Genomic DNA, 15,742 nt, shown 5'->3' on the forward strand with positions numbered 1-15,742 from the left:
GCTAGATTCGCTGAGCCCCAAAGAGTAGTCAGTCACCGACATCTCATCAACAACAAGCTCGCTGAGGAGGGACGGATGCGTACGGTTACCACTCTTGTCCGAGAATAGACAACCGCCAAGTAGTAACCACATGTTCGCAGTATAATGGACACTGAAGGGCCTCTACGCCTCCAAGGTCGACTTTAAAATCTTCTCGGTCAGTACCCCACTACCCTGCCAAATGGTCTTCGTACCGTGCTTCTCGTTCAGCTCTCTGCTATCATGTCCAGGGTAACCGAGATACGGGTCCCGTAGGATGTCTGTGCCCGGAGTAGCAGATACCAGGCCACCATCTACACGAAGCCCTAGAATGTTGTACACATCGTGTAGCATGATGGTGATCTCCTCGAATGGCATATGAAATGTGTTCGTATCAGGCTGCCATCTCTCAACAAAAGCTGATATCAATGGCCAGTCAAAACCCCTGAACATGATCCCAGGCAGGTGCGACAGACCACTATCGTCAATCAGCTCCAGATGCTCCTGCGCAAGACGACCTCGCCAGGTGACCAATTCAGAACACAACTGTGTCCTGCTCAAACAGCGCAAAACATTACGCTCCTGCCCGCCCCATATATACGCAGCCACGTGCCCCCCAAAACTAGGGATAACGGTCCTGTCCTCAAGACCACCTGGCATCGGCCCGTGCACTACCCATGCCTTTGCTGCGCTGGTGGAAGGCTGACTGGTTTGACTACTGCTCACAAACCTCCCAGTCTGACCCCTATACACCGTATGATAATCCAGAGGGTCATACTCTGAATCGCGGTCACCCTGACTTGACCGCCCGTCGTCCTCATCATCAGATGTAGGCACTCCACCTGACGAGTACATGGGGAGGCTGCTTTGTGGCTGATGCTCCCCCGACCAGTTACCAGCGGACCCATATTGTTGCTTGTGATCAAACGGTTCGGCCGTATTTCCTAAACGGCTTGAGTCCCGCCTAACTGACGCATTCAAATGTCTAGATATTGCGTGACGAGATTCCGAACCCTCAATCTATAGCAAATACGTACAAAATCAACAAAATCACAAACAAAAATAATATACACAACCCAAAAAAAAAAAACATTAAAAACATAAATAACCCTAAAACAAAAAACAATAATAAATGACAAACAACAATAAAACACACAAACAATAAAAAAGAACCACAAACAAAAACAAATTACACAAACAAAAAATTACTCGCAAAAAAAATACAAAAATACCAACCTACAATAAAAACAAAATTTCACAAACAAAAATACCAACATCACTACTAAAATATTTCGCTAAAAACCCACTAATAATCCTAATTACAAAGCCTAAATTTAATAATAACAATACTAATAACAATAATAATTATAATGACATTATAATGACAACAAATAACAACAACATCAGCAACAACAACAACAACCACAACAACAGCAACAACAACAACAAAAAAATTTAAAAACAACGACAACACCAACAAGAAATTTAATAAACAACAACATCAAATTAAATTCTGGAATTATAAAAATGAATAACAAATAACCGAGAAAAAAAACAACAAAAAATAAAAAAAAAAATCTGGAAAACAGGGACATCCGCCTGAAATTTCCGGATGTCCCATGTCCCTGTTTTCCAGAAAAAAAATTAAAAAAAAAACGACGTTTACCTGCTCGCCGCCGCCGCCGCCGCTACCGTTGCCACGACCGCCGTACGTCAGCCGAATCCGCCGCCCGTCAGCCATTGCAGTGCTTTCGGATTGTTGTTGGTTTGTTGTTTTTTTGGGTTTTGATTTTTAAAATTTCACAAACTATTTTTTTCCAAAAATTAAAAAAACAAAATTTTGAATTATGATTTTTTGAGAAAGAATAGGAATTTTAGAGAGATAAATACGAGCGTCAAATGTGAAGTCCGTGAGTTTCGTGACTATTTATAAGCAAGGGGCAAATTAGGAAAAAATTGCACAAAAAGCGAGCGACGGGTGGTAAATTGCGAGCGACGAATAACAACACCCACTCACATAGGTATTATCTATTACAACAACTAATTTTGCCGAACACACTCTAATTGTCAAATGATGACAGCACGCTCTAAATTCCAAAAATTTTAAATAATAATAATAATAAACTTATATTGTTGTTTGATTTATATAAAAAGACATGGGAATTGGGAGTTCTTAGAAATTGCAAAATGAATAAGGTGTTTGGTTGAATAAAATTTGGTGAAATGGGAAAATAGAACTTCCTACGAAGTAGGAATTTTCAATAGCCACAAAATATAGGAATTTACTCATCTAGTATCCTTAGATAAGTTGAAATTTCTATGAGAATTTACTTCCTTCGTGACCAGTCAAACAACTTTAAAAAAATCTATAAATTTGATTACAGGCTTTAGCCTTTAATTCGCATAAATTAAAGGAAATTTTGACTTTTGCTACCACAAAAAGTCTTGACTTTCACTTTTGCTACCTCTAAATTTTTTTTATTTTTTTTACTACCACTTAAATTCACTGTTGTTAAAATTAGCTACCAGAAAACGAAAACTGTTACATTTGCCGTTTGTGGGCCCCACTATAACTACCCAACGTTCCTTTGCTCTCGTCTTCTCTCTCCTAGAACCCTTTGCTCTATCTTCTCTCTCCTAGAACCCTTTCTCTGTCTTCTCTCTCCTACAACCCTCCATTGAATGCTCTCAACAACCTTTCTGAATTCACCATCTCCATTGAAGTGTATTTTACTATCACTACAGGTCACCATCTCCATCTCTAACATTTCTGAATTCTGCAAATTGAAGCGCGTGGAAGGTCTTAGTGAAGCTGGTGCGAGGAAGCGTCATCTGCATTGTGGGAAGTTGAAGAGTTGCCTGAAAACGACTGTTGGAAGGTACGCTAATTATTCACTGTAACTAAATCAATTCAATAAAGCAAAAAAAGCATTCTTATTGTATTCCCATACTGATTAGGGGATTTTTCTCCCACCAATCGGAATGCGCCACGTGGGCCAATCAGGACCTGCCAAGTGTCCCCTAGTTGGAACTGTCAGGGCTTGCCACGTGGCACGCGCTTATTCGTCCACCTTGGACCTGTTATGTCACGACATGTGGCATACTCCATGCCTAATGGAGAAACCGGCCACCCAGGCCCAACTTCCGAGGGAAGCCCAATCGGCCCTAGGTTAACCTAAACCTAGGATGGGCACGTTTTCCAAGGTTATAAATACCTCCCTTAATCCTCATTAAGGGGGAACACAGAAACATTGCGGAAAAAACACATTAATTACACACAGTAATAACCGGCTGATCTCGCTAACAAAGCAGATTACCTACGTTAATCACTCTCACCTAGAGAGACCTAATCACTTTAATTTCCGCATTAATTACTCCTTAATCAAGTACTAACTTGACCGTTGGAGGCGGAGCTCCCAGGAGTCTCCGTTATTTTGCAGGTACAGGCGTCCGGTTCCAGTCTCGGAATTGTAACTCTCCCGCAGGACATCAGAAAACCCCGAAACATTTGGCGCCGTCTGTGGGGAGAGTACTTCTGAGATGGCATCCAGGTCTGTACCGACTCCTGAAGAGAGGCGTCCCCTAGACGACCCTCAAGTTCAGTCGGACCATGATACCGAAAGTGAATTTGAAGTTGAAGCTCATACAGCTTCAGACGGGACCCTAAGGGCCCGACGTACCCGTCATACCGAAAGGAGGGAACGGGAGCATCTTCAAACAGGAAGCGAGCCAGCAGGCGCACCGCCTGTTCGGCAACAGCCGACTGATGGGTCTGCTCCCATCACAAGGAACGAACTCATGACCTTCATGAGGGACTTCAAGGGAGAGATTCAAGAGTTGATCAACAAGAAGCCGCCTGCTCCAGTCAAGGAGCAGTCGGCCAAGAAACCCTCCACTTCACTGAAGAGGAAGCCAGTTCAAGGGCGAGAGGCGACTCCTCATCCTAAATCTAGGAAGCGGGAGCCACCTGCCCTTGATTTCACAAAATTCCGTTATCCTACAGGAAATAGGAAACCTGTTCGTCATATTCAGGAGGACGGGTCGAAGCAAACATTCACAGATGCTCGGCTACTGCTAGAGCAGAAGAAGAGTGACCGATTGTCAGAGTCGGCCTCTACTTCAAACTTTCAAGACAGTTTGTGAAATGCCTCGATGAGGCATACTCAGTCGTATCATGAGAGTCAGTCAGGCGGCACCTCCCGTCAGTCCGGCTTTCATAGCGACCAGGCGGTACCAAACTTACCATTTGTGCCGCAACAACAGTATTTTTTGCAGCCACCTCCGTTTGGTGGACCTGCAGCAAAAAACGTCCAACCTATGGACTGGCAGCTACGGTTGCTTAGACTTGGTGAACAGCCGTCGGCCTTCTCCAAGGAAATTACTGAAGCCGCTCAGCCGGCCAAAGTGAAAAATGTACTAGTAGGCGCCTATGACGGCACTACTAACCCAGAAGACCATCTGATGGCATTCACCAACCTGATGTATCTTCAAGGGTTGGATGATCCCACTTGGTGCAAGTGTTTCCCAGCGACTCTCAAAGGAATCGCACAGCAATGGTTCGGCAACCTGCCGACTGGTTGTGTAAATAGCTTCAGGACGCTTGCTTACTTATTTGCCTCCAACTTCGCAATGAACATCCCTGCGAAGAAAACGACCCTTGATTTGGGAACAATTCAGCAGGGCGAGAAGGAGGGGATTCGTTCTTACATCAGGCGGTTTAACCTGATGAGGATACAGATTCAAGGGTTACCGGATGAGGTAGCTTATACTGACTTTTTCAGAGGTCTCAAAGACGGGTCTACCTTCAAATTTGATTTGGTTCGAAAAAGGGTGGCGACTCTTCAAGAGGCCTTGATTGAAGCAGAAGCCTATATACAGGCGACTGATCTTTGTACGATAAAACAGTCGGACGGGAAATGGTTCGACAAAAGAGAAGGACGACAGAAACAGTCGTCAAACAAAGATGAGAAAAGAAAAGAGGTCTGGGCGGCTGATTCCTCTAAACAGCCGACCCAGAAAAAGAAAAAAGAATTCAAACCATACTCCCCAAAGTATGCGTTTAACAAGGATAACCAGTTTATCCTAAAAGAAATCAAGGGACGGATCTCAATTGAGAAGCCGGTCCCCATGAAGGGTTCTGCAAACAACCGGAACCAAGATAAATTCTGTGCTTATCATGATGATGTTGGTCATCACACCAATGACTGCATCAGTCTCATGCGGTATCTAGACCGCCTGGCTGAGCAAGGTGATCTTCACACTTATGTCAAGAAATCTACGGGGAACACTTCCTCAAAAAAGCAGTCGGCCAAAAAGCATCAGCAGGCCGACAACTCTGATACAGATGATGCAGTCGTCTACACCATTGCAGGCGGCTTCTCAGGAGGCGGCCCCACTATTAGGGGCAACAAAGAAAATATCAGGCGGTTAGATGTAAATTCCGTTCACCAAGAACGGTCGTCCAAATATTCATTTCCTGAGATTGTCATCACTGAAGATCTAGGAGGGGTAAGGGGGCCGCATGACGACCCTCTCGTTATTGAATGTAAAGTGGCCAACCAGAGAGTTGGCCGAATCCTCATAGATACCGGAAGCTCCTCAGATCTCATCAGTAGCAAATGTCTGTCGAAACTAAAATATCAGACTGATTGCATACATCCGACCTCCCACCCTTTAGTAGGGTTTGGAGGAGGAGTCGTCCACCCACTGGGACGAGTAGATTTACCCATCCGCCTGGGCGAAAAAGGGGAAGGACGACACATGGTAGTCCGGTTCCTGGTAGTAGAGGAACTCTCGGCCTACAACATGATTCTGGGTCGACCTACCCTGAATAATTCCAAGGCTGTTATAATCCCGTCTCTTATGTTGCTCAAGTTTGAGAGGGATAATGGAACAGTCGGCTCCCTAAGGGGAGATCAGAGGATGGCCCGAGAGTGCTATCTCTCGGATGTCAAGCCCACTGTTATGGCTACTGGGTCAAGCGGTGAAAAAACAGACCTTGACAATGTCAAGGAGAGTGCGCCTGTTCAAGAAGCAGGCGACAAAAAGAGAAAGGCATCCCAGACAGGGGCCGCAAGAAAAGACAGAAAATAGCAATCATTGGCAGAGGAGCGGTCGGATGAGTTCCGCCCTCAGCCGGCTGGTGAGCATGCGGACCTTATCTTAGACGACTCACGTCCTGACCGAACAGTCAAAGTTGGGACGACTGCTCTGAGAAACCTTGGTGACGAGTTTCACAAACTCTTGAAAGAATACAAGGACATCTTTGCATTCGAAGTCCATGAAATGCCAGGCATTAGTCCTGATCTGGCGGTACATAAACTGGTTGTGGATCCAAAAAAGAAGCCGGTACGGCAGAAGAAACGGAACCATGGCGAAGAAAGAAGTCAGGCGGCAGCCGCCGAAGTGAAAAAATTACTTGATGCAGGGTTCATTCGGCAATGTTACTTCCCAGACTGGGTTGCAAATGTGGTGCTTGTTAAAAAGCCGAATGGCACCTGGCGAATGTGTGTAGACTACACAGACTTAAACAAGGCGTGCCCCAAAGACAGTTACCCTCTGCCTAAAATTGATAACCTGGTCGACTCAACAGCCGGCCATGCTTTGATGAGCTTTATGGACGCCTATTCTGGTTTCCATCAAATTCCTTTATGGAAGAAAGATCAAGAGAAGACGGCCTTCGTCACTGATCAGGGGTTATACTGTTACACGGTCATGCCGTTTGGTCTTAAGAATGCCCCGGCTACCTTCCAGCGAATGATAAACACTGTGTTCTTTGATCAGATTGGGAGAAACGTCGAGGCATACATTGATGATATGATTGTCAAGACTAAACTTCAGAAAGATCATCTGTCGGACCTCCGAGAAACTTTCGCCACACTCAGGCGGCACCTACCGTCTGGAAACACCAGACGGACAACCGTTGCCTCGAACTTGGAATGTAGATAATCTTAAGAAATATTTCTTTTGAATGATGTAAATAGTCAAGAGCTACTTAATAAAAGTGCACTTACTATTCAAATTTGTACTAAGAGGGGCACGCTTACTAACAAATAGTCGGCTACTCTCCGTGTTTAATTTTACTTACGAGGGGCATGCCGTCTGTACCTTTACAGTCGGCTACTCTCCATTGAGTTTTTCACTCTATCTTCAGAGGGGCATGCCGTCTGTACCTTTACAGTCGGCTACTCTCCATTGAGTTTTTCACTCTATCTTCAGAGGGGCATGCCGTCTGTAACTTTACAGTCGGCTACTCTCCATTGGGTATTTTACTCACAATAGGGGCATGTCGTCTGGGCATATAGTCGGCTACTCTCCATAAGAAGATGGCCGACTGGTTCCAAACACATAGCCACCCCCCTAATACTTAGCTAAAAAGATTAGGGCCTGGCCAACCCTGTGCCTAACAGGCGGTTACCCTCCTTTTACTTAGCACATACGTTCACCAAGAACTTACCAAGGCCACAGGCCGAATGATCAGACCAGGCGCCAAGCCAACTGATCAAATCTACAAAACTAATACGACCTGTCCCAACATCATAGCAGGCGTCCGACGGCATCCCTCCGGATGAAATTCGTCGCAGAGAGCAGCTCCCTTTTGGGTGGAACATTGTTCTATAAACTAATTACACGACACCTATACGACTGTCCCCAAGGGCAACCACGTAGTCGTTTTTGAGACAAGGATAACTCTATCACTAACCAAACCAGTGGTAGCAGTTGACATCTGAGTCAGATGACCGCCTGTATTACTTGGGATAAATGCAGGGGGTACCTATTGAGTTAATAGCCAACAAACATTGGCGAATCAAGGGGTCTAGCCGGCCTACGTCGCCTGGTACCTCTACTTCTCAAGCAAAAGTGACGGCGACTGAGTAACTCCAACGTTAACTCATAGTCACTCCCTCAAATTTGGTAAGGAACCTAAAAGGTTTGAGTAGACCACCTGTTTTTTGGCTAACAGGGGCACTCAAACCCCTATTCCTACTAGGTAACCTATTGAGTTAATAGCTAACAAACATCGGCAAATCAAGGGGATCAGCCGGCCTCCGCCGCCTGGTACCTCTACTACTCAATCTAGATTGTGACGAAGACTAAGTAACTCCTATGTTAACTTAATAGTCACTCAAACTTAGTATGGAGCCTAAAAGGTATGAGTCGTCCGCCTGTTTTTAACAAACAGGGGCTCTCAACCACTACTCCTGCTAGGTTAACAAATTATGAGTTAAAAGCCAACAAACATTGGCAAAAAAGGGAAACAACCGGTACCCACCGCTTGTTATCTCTACTACTCAGTTCCTTGGCAACTAGGTAATGCTCTATTTACTTGGTCAGACCACTTTCCTACTTGGTTAAATTTACAAATGACAGGACCGCTTGCCTAAAAAGGATCCAGACAAAATAGTTCGAATACTGATTGGATAAATGGCCGACTGATCGTCTATCCTGGAAACAGACAACCAGTCGTCCAGGGGCATAGGCGGCGTACTAACTCTCCGTACCTGTCTGCAACATTCGGCCATGTAAAACAGTCGGTCTAGTGAACAATTGGATATTAGATATGGAATACTTAGACAAATTTGAAGCAAAACAAAAATTCATTAAAAATAAGCCGGTCATTAAAGACCAGCAAAATATTCAAAGCCCCGGCCCCCTGGCCGGGTAAATACAAAGCAAACGGCACGCAAGCCGTGGAAAGAATACATAAAGCTTAAGAAGGGGGCAGTTCAGTATTAGCAGCTGCCGCCTGGTCAGCACTCTTCTTGCTGGACTCGGCTTCAGCTGCATCCTTTTTTGATGCCTTACCCCCAAGCGACACAAGCGCCACTACCGGCTCCTCCTCCTCCAACGCTTCCCCCAACGCCTCTTCTTCAGCAGCCGCCAGGATCTCTTGATGATATGTATCCGAACACTAGCGGTACGTTCTTTCCCAAGAGGCAAAGTCGGCACTGGGGAAGAGGCGGCCCCAGGTCATGCGCTGGATTTGAGCGGAGTCTTCCATCATCTCCCGGACCAGCTCTTTCTTCTCTTGCTCGGCCTTTTCCGAGAGCTCTTGGGTAAGACTCTTCTCCTGGGTCACCAGGCGTTCCTTTACGTTGGCCAAGGATTTCTCCATGGCATCGTAAGAGTACATTTTCAGGCGAAGAGGTTTCAGCTCGGCCTTGAGATTTGTGATGGTCGCCTCCAGCTCGTCATTCTTCTTCTGGGCCGCCTCTAACTGAGCCCAAACAGCGGCGGTAGCCTGCGCCTGATAATAAATAATATCAATGGTCAGTACTTCATTTTGGGCAATTTGAAACATTGCCTTATCACAGTCAGAGGCGGCCATAGCTTTTGCAGCCTTTACCTCTTTGTTCTTCCGATCAAGCGGCTTGCGAAGGCCGTTCACTCGGAGCAGGGCCTAAGTACAAAGAAACAGGCGTCAGTTTCCAATCAAAAAACAAAACAGGCGTCCAGAAATTCAAATACTCAAAAATATGCTAAGTATACCTCAGCAAGGACCCCTGCAATCCCGTCAAGGTCAAGGGTGCCGACACCCCTGACCGCCTCCCTTTCGGCTGGAGGAACTGCCCTGATCATAGACTTGGCCATCTCTACCAAGTCAGGCTCCTGGGGGCCGGCTGCATCAAGCATAAACAAACGGATTAGACTTAGTAAAAAAGGGGCAAGTCTAAAATTTACAAGGACAACTTCATACCTCTAGGCGGCCCAGCTGGAGTTTTAGAAGAAGTGGCCGGCTATTTCTCAGCCGCCACCTGTTTCCTGGAAGAACCAGGAGAGCTCCCAACAGTCGTCTTCCGGGCCTTGGGGTCCGGCTGTTGGGAAGATGAAGCTCTTGGAGCACCCGTCTAAAACAGAAGAAAAAAGTCAGTATATGCATAAACACTCCAAAAAGAGGGTGAAAGGTTCGGAGCTCACCAAGGGTGCCCCCTTTTTGGGGGAGTCGGTTGAAGCTTGTTGCATGATGGAGGCCCGCAACATGGCCGCCGCAGTCTTGGAGGCGGTGATTTTGCTCATGGCGTCAGCTGCAAAAACAAACAGCAAAGTTAATAAAAGTCATAACAAGAAATGTATGGAACAACAGAGTATTCGATAGGCCGACTACCTCTTGAGCACCGATTGCTGAGGCCACAGGCGGCCAAAAAGTACTCGTCATAGAGCCACTTGAAGCTCGGGACGTAGTGCAGGGGTACTTGCTCTCGTACCCCTGAAGTAGAGTCGACCCTCGACCCTACTTTAAAGAGTCCTTTATCAAGGATCTCTTTCTTAGCCTTGGGGGGAACAGGCGGCATGCTACGGCCGCCTGCAAGAAGAGGCGGATTCCTGTTCCACCTATTGAAGCGCTTGTTCAGCTCAATGTCTGAACTCTCAATGATGAGGAAGGTGCTCCGCCAGTCCTTCCACTTGTTTGCTTTACCTCTCGTCATGAGGTATCCCCTGTGGCTTGTTAATTGATACCAGCCGGTACCGCCTGTCTTAGGGGTCCGGCTGAGATAGTTCATATGGGCGAAAGCCTCGAAGCTCGGCTCCACCCCGTGCAGTTCGCACCCGGCCACATAGCCGAGTACGTTGACCCAGGAGTTTGGGGCTAACTGCCATAACCCCAACTCATACCCATCCAAAATCCGCTGAACAACCGGATGTAATGGGAAGCGCAGCCCTGCCTTGATGGCCGCCTCGTAGCAGCCAAAGCAGGCGCTTTCATAACTGGAACCAGCCGGCCAGACGACTGTGTCTTCTGGATCTGGCACAAACACTAGAAAGTCGGGGCCCATGGTGTGGTTTGCAATAAAGCTCTCCATTTTCTCTTGCATGGCTGTGATTCGGCCCCGAGGTACCGTGCAGTAGTAGGGGGTATTTAGCTCTCGGTAAGAGGCGGATGGTTCCGCCCAATTGTCCCCCTTCTCAACTGCGTGAGAAAGTCTCGCCTCTTGCAGGCGGCTGTTTTTCTCTTATGTACCCAAAGAAGCATGGCCAGAAGAGCTTGACTCGGAATCGTCCTCCGACGAGTCTGAAGAGGACGACTCCTCCCCTCTCCCGAAGGGGCCCGCCTCCTCTCTTTGAAAAGGAGCAGATTTGTTAACTGTTAAATGGGAAGGGGTCACTATGACTCCCCCCACAGAATTGCCGGCATCCAGGCCGCCTTGTTTCACTTCCACATCTGGCGCCTGGTCAGATGTTTCACTAAGCGGCACCCTGTGGGAGGAGCCGTCTGAATTTGAGATCCTAGCTGTCTTTTTCGTTCTGGCCATCCTGCTCTGCATAGACACAGATACAGTCGGACTTTGTATAAAGGGCAAAGATGGGTCCGGAAAAGGGCAGGCGGCACTCCTAGTCCTAGATTCAGCCGTCCCCGGTGACCGGCTGATCACTAACCTAGGTCGTGTCGTGTGCTTCCGTGGTGCCATTTCAAAAAATAAAAAGAAAATTAAGAGTAAGAGAACTGAGTTACCTGAACGAGTGACGGTTGATGAAGTTCTGAAAATCCTATGCAGTCGGCTTGTCAGAACAGGCGGTAGGCAGAAAAGGTCCGAAATGTCAGAGCAAGTTCAGGGGTCCGAATGTTCTCAAAAAGTTCTCAAAGTGTGAAAATGACTCAAGACAACTCTCCCTTATATAGGCGAAGTGAGAAGGCGAAGGGTCACTTTCAGAATTCAAAATTTGGGCGGGAAAATCTCTCGTCCTTTGGCCGACTGACACCTGTAGAAGGTCGCTGCCTGTTACAGTGCGACACCTGTCACAGGTAACACGTGACCAATCACGTGCCACCTGTGAGGGGCAAATGATTAGGGGATTTTGCTCCCACCAATCGGAATGCGCCACGTGGGCCAATCAGGACCTGCCAAGTGTCCCCTAGTTGGAACTGTCAGGGCTTGCCACGTGGCACGCGCTTATTCGTCCACCTTGGACCTGTTATGTCACGACATGTGGCATACTCCATGCCTAATGGAGAAACCGGCCACCCAGGCCCAACTTCCGAGGGAAGCCCAATCGGCCCTAGGTTAACCTAAACCTAGGATGGGCACTTTTCCAAGGTTATAAATACCTCCCTTAATCCTCATTAAGGGGGAACACAGAAATATTGCGGAAAAAAACACATTAATTACACACAGTAATAACCGGCTGATCTCGCTAACAAAGCAGATTACCTACGTTAATCACTCTCACCTAGAGAGACCTAATCACTTTAATTTCCGCATTAATTACTCCTTAATCAAGTACTAACTTGACCGTTGGAGGCGGAGCTCCCAGGAGTCTCCGTTATTTTGCAGGTACAGGCGTCCGGTTCCAGTCTCGGAATTGTAACTCTCCCGCAGGACATCAGAAAACCCCGAAACACATACCCTACCACATGAATGTCAAAGCATCAATTTTAAATTACTTAATCAACGCTTTAAATAATCAAATGTCAGTAACCTAGGTTTAATTGCATATTCTACCAAAAATACACCAACTACAATGCATTATTGCGAAAAAACCACCATTGTTGGACCACTATAAGTAACTAGGTTAAGCGTACCTTCCAACAGTCGTTTTCAGGCAACTCTTCAACTTCCCACAATGCAGATGACGCTTCCTCGCACCAGCTTCACTAAGACCTTCCACGCGCTTCAATTTGCAGAATTCAGAAATGTTAGAGATGGAGATGGTGACCTGTAGTGATAGTAAAATACACTTCAATGGAGATGGTGAATTCAGAAAGGTTGTTGAGAGCATTCAATGGAGATGGTTCTAGGAGAGAGAAGACAAAGAAAGGGTTCTAGGAGAGAGAAGACGAGAAAGGAAAGTTGGGTAGCTATAGTGGGGCCCAAAAACGGCAAATGTAACAGTTTTCGTTTTCTGGTAGCTAATTTTAACAACAGTGAATTTTAGTGGTAGTAAAATAAATAAAAAAATTTTAGAGGTAGCAAAAGTGAAAGTCAACACTTTTTGTGGTAGCAAAAGTCAAAATTTCCTAAATTAAAAGTTTAGAGAAATTTTCACTTCTTATATTATAACCAAACAACCACTACTTTTTCGAGTCGAGTTGAGTCAAATCCCGGACTAGCCGACCATTACAACTCCATAAAAATACTAAAATCCACAAACTTAAAGAAATTAACATTGTACAAGTGCAGCAATGGCGACAACTTCTCTCTCCTCAATATCTTCCCTCATTCTCACTCCTTTACATCCTCAACAAAAACCCATTTACCCCACTAACTTATCAACCAAATACCCGATAATAATCCGCTGCGCAATTGCTTCATCTACCTCTCGCAGCTCAAGAGTATCCGAACCCAAAAACAAGAAGAAGAAAATTTGGAAAGAAGGGGAATTTCCAGCAATTTCTCAGGGTTCAATTCCAAAGAGAAGAACCCAGATTAAGAATGTCAAGAAGAGGCTTGATCGTAAGGCTAAAGCTAAGGCTTGGGTTAATACTGTTACTGAAGCTCTTTCTGACCTTATCCTTAAGAAACAATGGCTTCAAGCTCTTCAGGTTCTTTTCTCTCCTCTACTTTTACTGCTTTTCGACTTTGGAGAACGTGTAATTAGAGCTGTCAAAAACTGACCAAATAACCCCACATGACTATTAGTTTGTTGACCTGATATGACCCGATCCGAACATTCTATTTGTCACTTAGCTTTACATATGACAGTTAACATTGTGTTAATGCTTTAATTTAGATTTGAGTAGTGTGTATTATTATTGTGACTAAGAAGAAGTCTAGTTGATTTTTTAACTTTTTTGGTTGAATTGTTTTATAATTCTTCTGCATGAATGATTGTTATTGATGAGCAATAGGAAAGGAAGGATATCATATTTGTGAATGGAAATTATAGAGGTGGTTTGAAATTTTGAACTGATTAGGTGTTTGAGATGCTGAGAGAACAATCATTCTATCAACCAAAAGAAGGAACCTACATGAAACTCCTTGTACTGCTTGGAAAATCAGGACAACCACGACGAGCCCAGGAACTTTTTGCTACTATGATAGAAGAAGGGCTTGAACCTACAGTTGAGCTATATACTGCCTTGCTTGCTGCTTATTGCCGCAGTTTCTTGATTGATGAGGCGTTTGCGACTCTTAATAAGATGAAGGAGCTTCCTCTCTGTCAGCCTGATGTTTTCACTTACAGTACTTTGATTAAGGCTTGTATTGATGCTTCTGAATTTGATTTAGTTGAGTCCCTCTATAAGGAGATGAATGACCGAGGAGTAATTCCCAATACGGTCACTCAGAACATTGTACTCGGTGGATATGGTAAAGCTGGGAGATTTGATTTAATGGAGAAGATTTTGTCTGAAATGCTTCATAATCCCACTTGCAAACCTGATGTGTGGACTATGAACACTATAATTGCCTTGTTTGGAAACATGGGTCAGATTGAGATGATGGAAAGGTGGTATGAGAAGTTCAGGGATTTTGGGATTGAACCAGAAACTAGGACTTTTAACATCCTAATCGGTGCTTATGGGAAGAAGCGCATGTATGATAAAATGTCTACGGTGATGGAATACATGCGCAAGCTTGAATTCCCTTGGACAACTTCCACTTACAATAACGTGATTGAGGCATTTTCTGATGTAGGAGATCTGAAAAACATGGAATTTGCATTCGATCAAATGCGTGCTGAGGGCATGAAAGCCGACACTAAGACTATCTGTTGTCTTGTTCGGGGATATGCCAATGCAGGTGTCTTTCATAAAGTTGTGAGTACTGCTCAGTTGGCTGGAAGACTGGAAATACCAGAAAACACATCGTTTTTCAATGCTGTTATTTTTGCATGTGCAAAGGCTGAGGATTTAATGGAAATGGAGAGGGTTTATAAGAGGATGAAGGAGAAACACTGCCAGCCAGATGACGATACTTTCACTGTGATGATAGAGGCTTACAGGAAGGAAGGTATGAGCGACAAGATATATGACTTGGAGCAGGAAAGAGAAAAGATGGTTTCTGATTCAAGTGAAGTGATGGACCCTGTGGGTGATGTCTGATTGAAGACTATATGATTGATATTCAAAATGTGGTTTCGGCTTTTGCAATACTTCCCAAGTAAAGGAATTCCTTCTGCTGTCATCCTGTTTTTATGACCACAAAAACATCTCTTCAGTTACTGCAACGATGCAGGAGGTCCTTCAATCATGCAGAAAATGCCAATGAGGTTGAACAGATGAAGTAATGGGCCTACACACTTTTGGAAGCTAGTATTCCTAGTGGTGTATCTTCTTCCGGTTGTTGAACGACCTTGCAGTTTTGTTTCTTGAAGAAGAGCAAGATGACATATATGGTCTTTATATTAATAGGAAGATTTTAACAATTTTAAGCAAAATGGGGTAGTGTAGGAATTAGTTGGTCAAGTTCTTACATTGTGCATAGTTGAGTGTTATGCTCTATGTATTATGCATAATTATTATCATTGTGCATGATCGTTTGAGAATGTACTTACAGGGATATTTCAGTGCAGAAAACTATGTTTCGGTTAGTAACTACAAGTATGTTTCAGTTAAAATTCTACTATTTGTAGACAAGGGGAGAATAAAGGATGGTGATACGGCAAGTAATAACATATCACCTAGAACAAAGGATGCTGTTAAAAGGCAAGTAATAATATATCACCTAGAACAAGGGGTGCTGTTAAAAGATCGAACTCCAGAGATTGAAGGAGCCACATAGCAGGAGATGTGGTAGGTTGGTTTTGGGTTGAAATGGGATGTAATCTGCAAATCCATCCCTTTCAA

General features: G+C 45.0%; 1 protein-coding gene across 1 annotated transcript; it reads left to right on the forward strand.

Moving 5' to 3' along the window:
- The first annotated feature begins 12,796 nt into the window (after positions 1–12,796).
- On the forward strand, positions 12,797–15,472 carry LOC110717912 (pentatricopeptide repeat-containing protein At3g06430, chloroplastic-like). The gene is made up of 2 exons (XM_021896701.1): positions 12,797–13,498; positions 13,871–15,472. The coding sequence occupies exons 1-2, from the start codon at positions 13,139–13,141 to the stop codon at positions 14,996–14,998; spliced, it is 1,488 nt and encodes a 495-aa protein (XP_021752393.1). The 5' UTR covers positions 12,797–13,138; the 3' UTR covers positions 14,999–15,472.
- The last annotated feature ends 270 nt before the right edge of the window (positions 15,473–15,742 follow it).

The sequence above is a fragment of the Chenopodium quinoa genome, unplaced genomic scaffold (genome assembly GCF_001683475.1).
Source record: "Chenopodium quinoa cultivar QQ74 unplaced genomic scaffold, ASM168347v1, whole genome shotgun sequence".
Classification (NCBI taxonomy): Eukaryota; Viridiplantae; Streptophyta; class Magnoliopsida; order Caryophyllales; family Amaranthaceae; genus Chenopodium; species Chenopodium quinoa.

Bases quoted from the DNA above. Each gene is read 5' to 3' on its own strand.
- LOC110717912 (XM_021896701.1), top strand. From the start codon at position 13,139: ATGGCGACAACTTCTCTCTCCTCAATATCTTCCCTCATTCTCACTCCT. The intron at 13,499-13,870 runs GTTCTTTTCTCT...TGAACTGATTAG, and splicing joins AATGGCTTCAAGCTCTTCAG to GTGTTTGAGATGCTGAGAGA.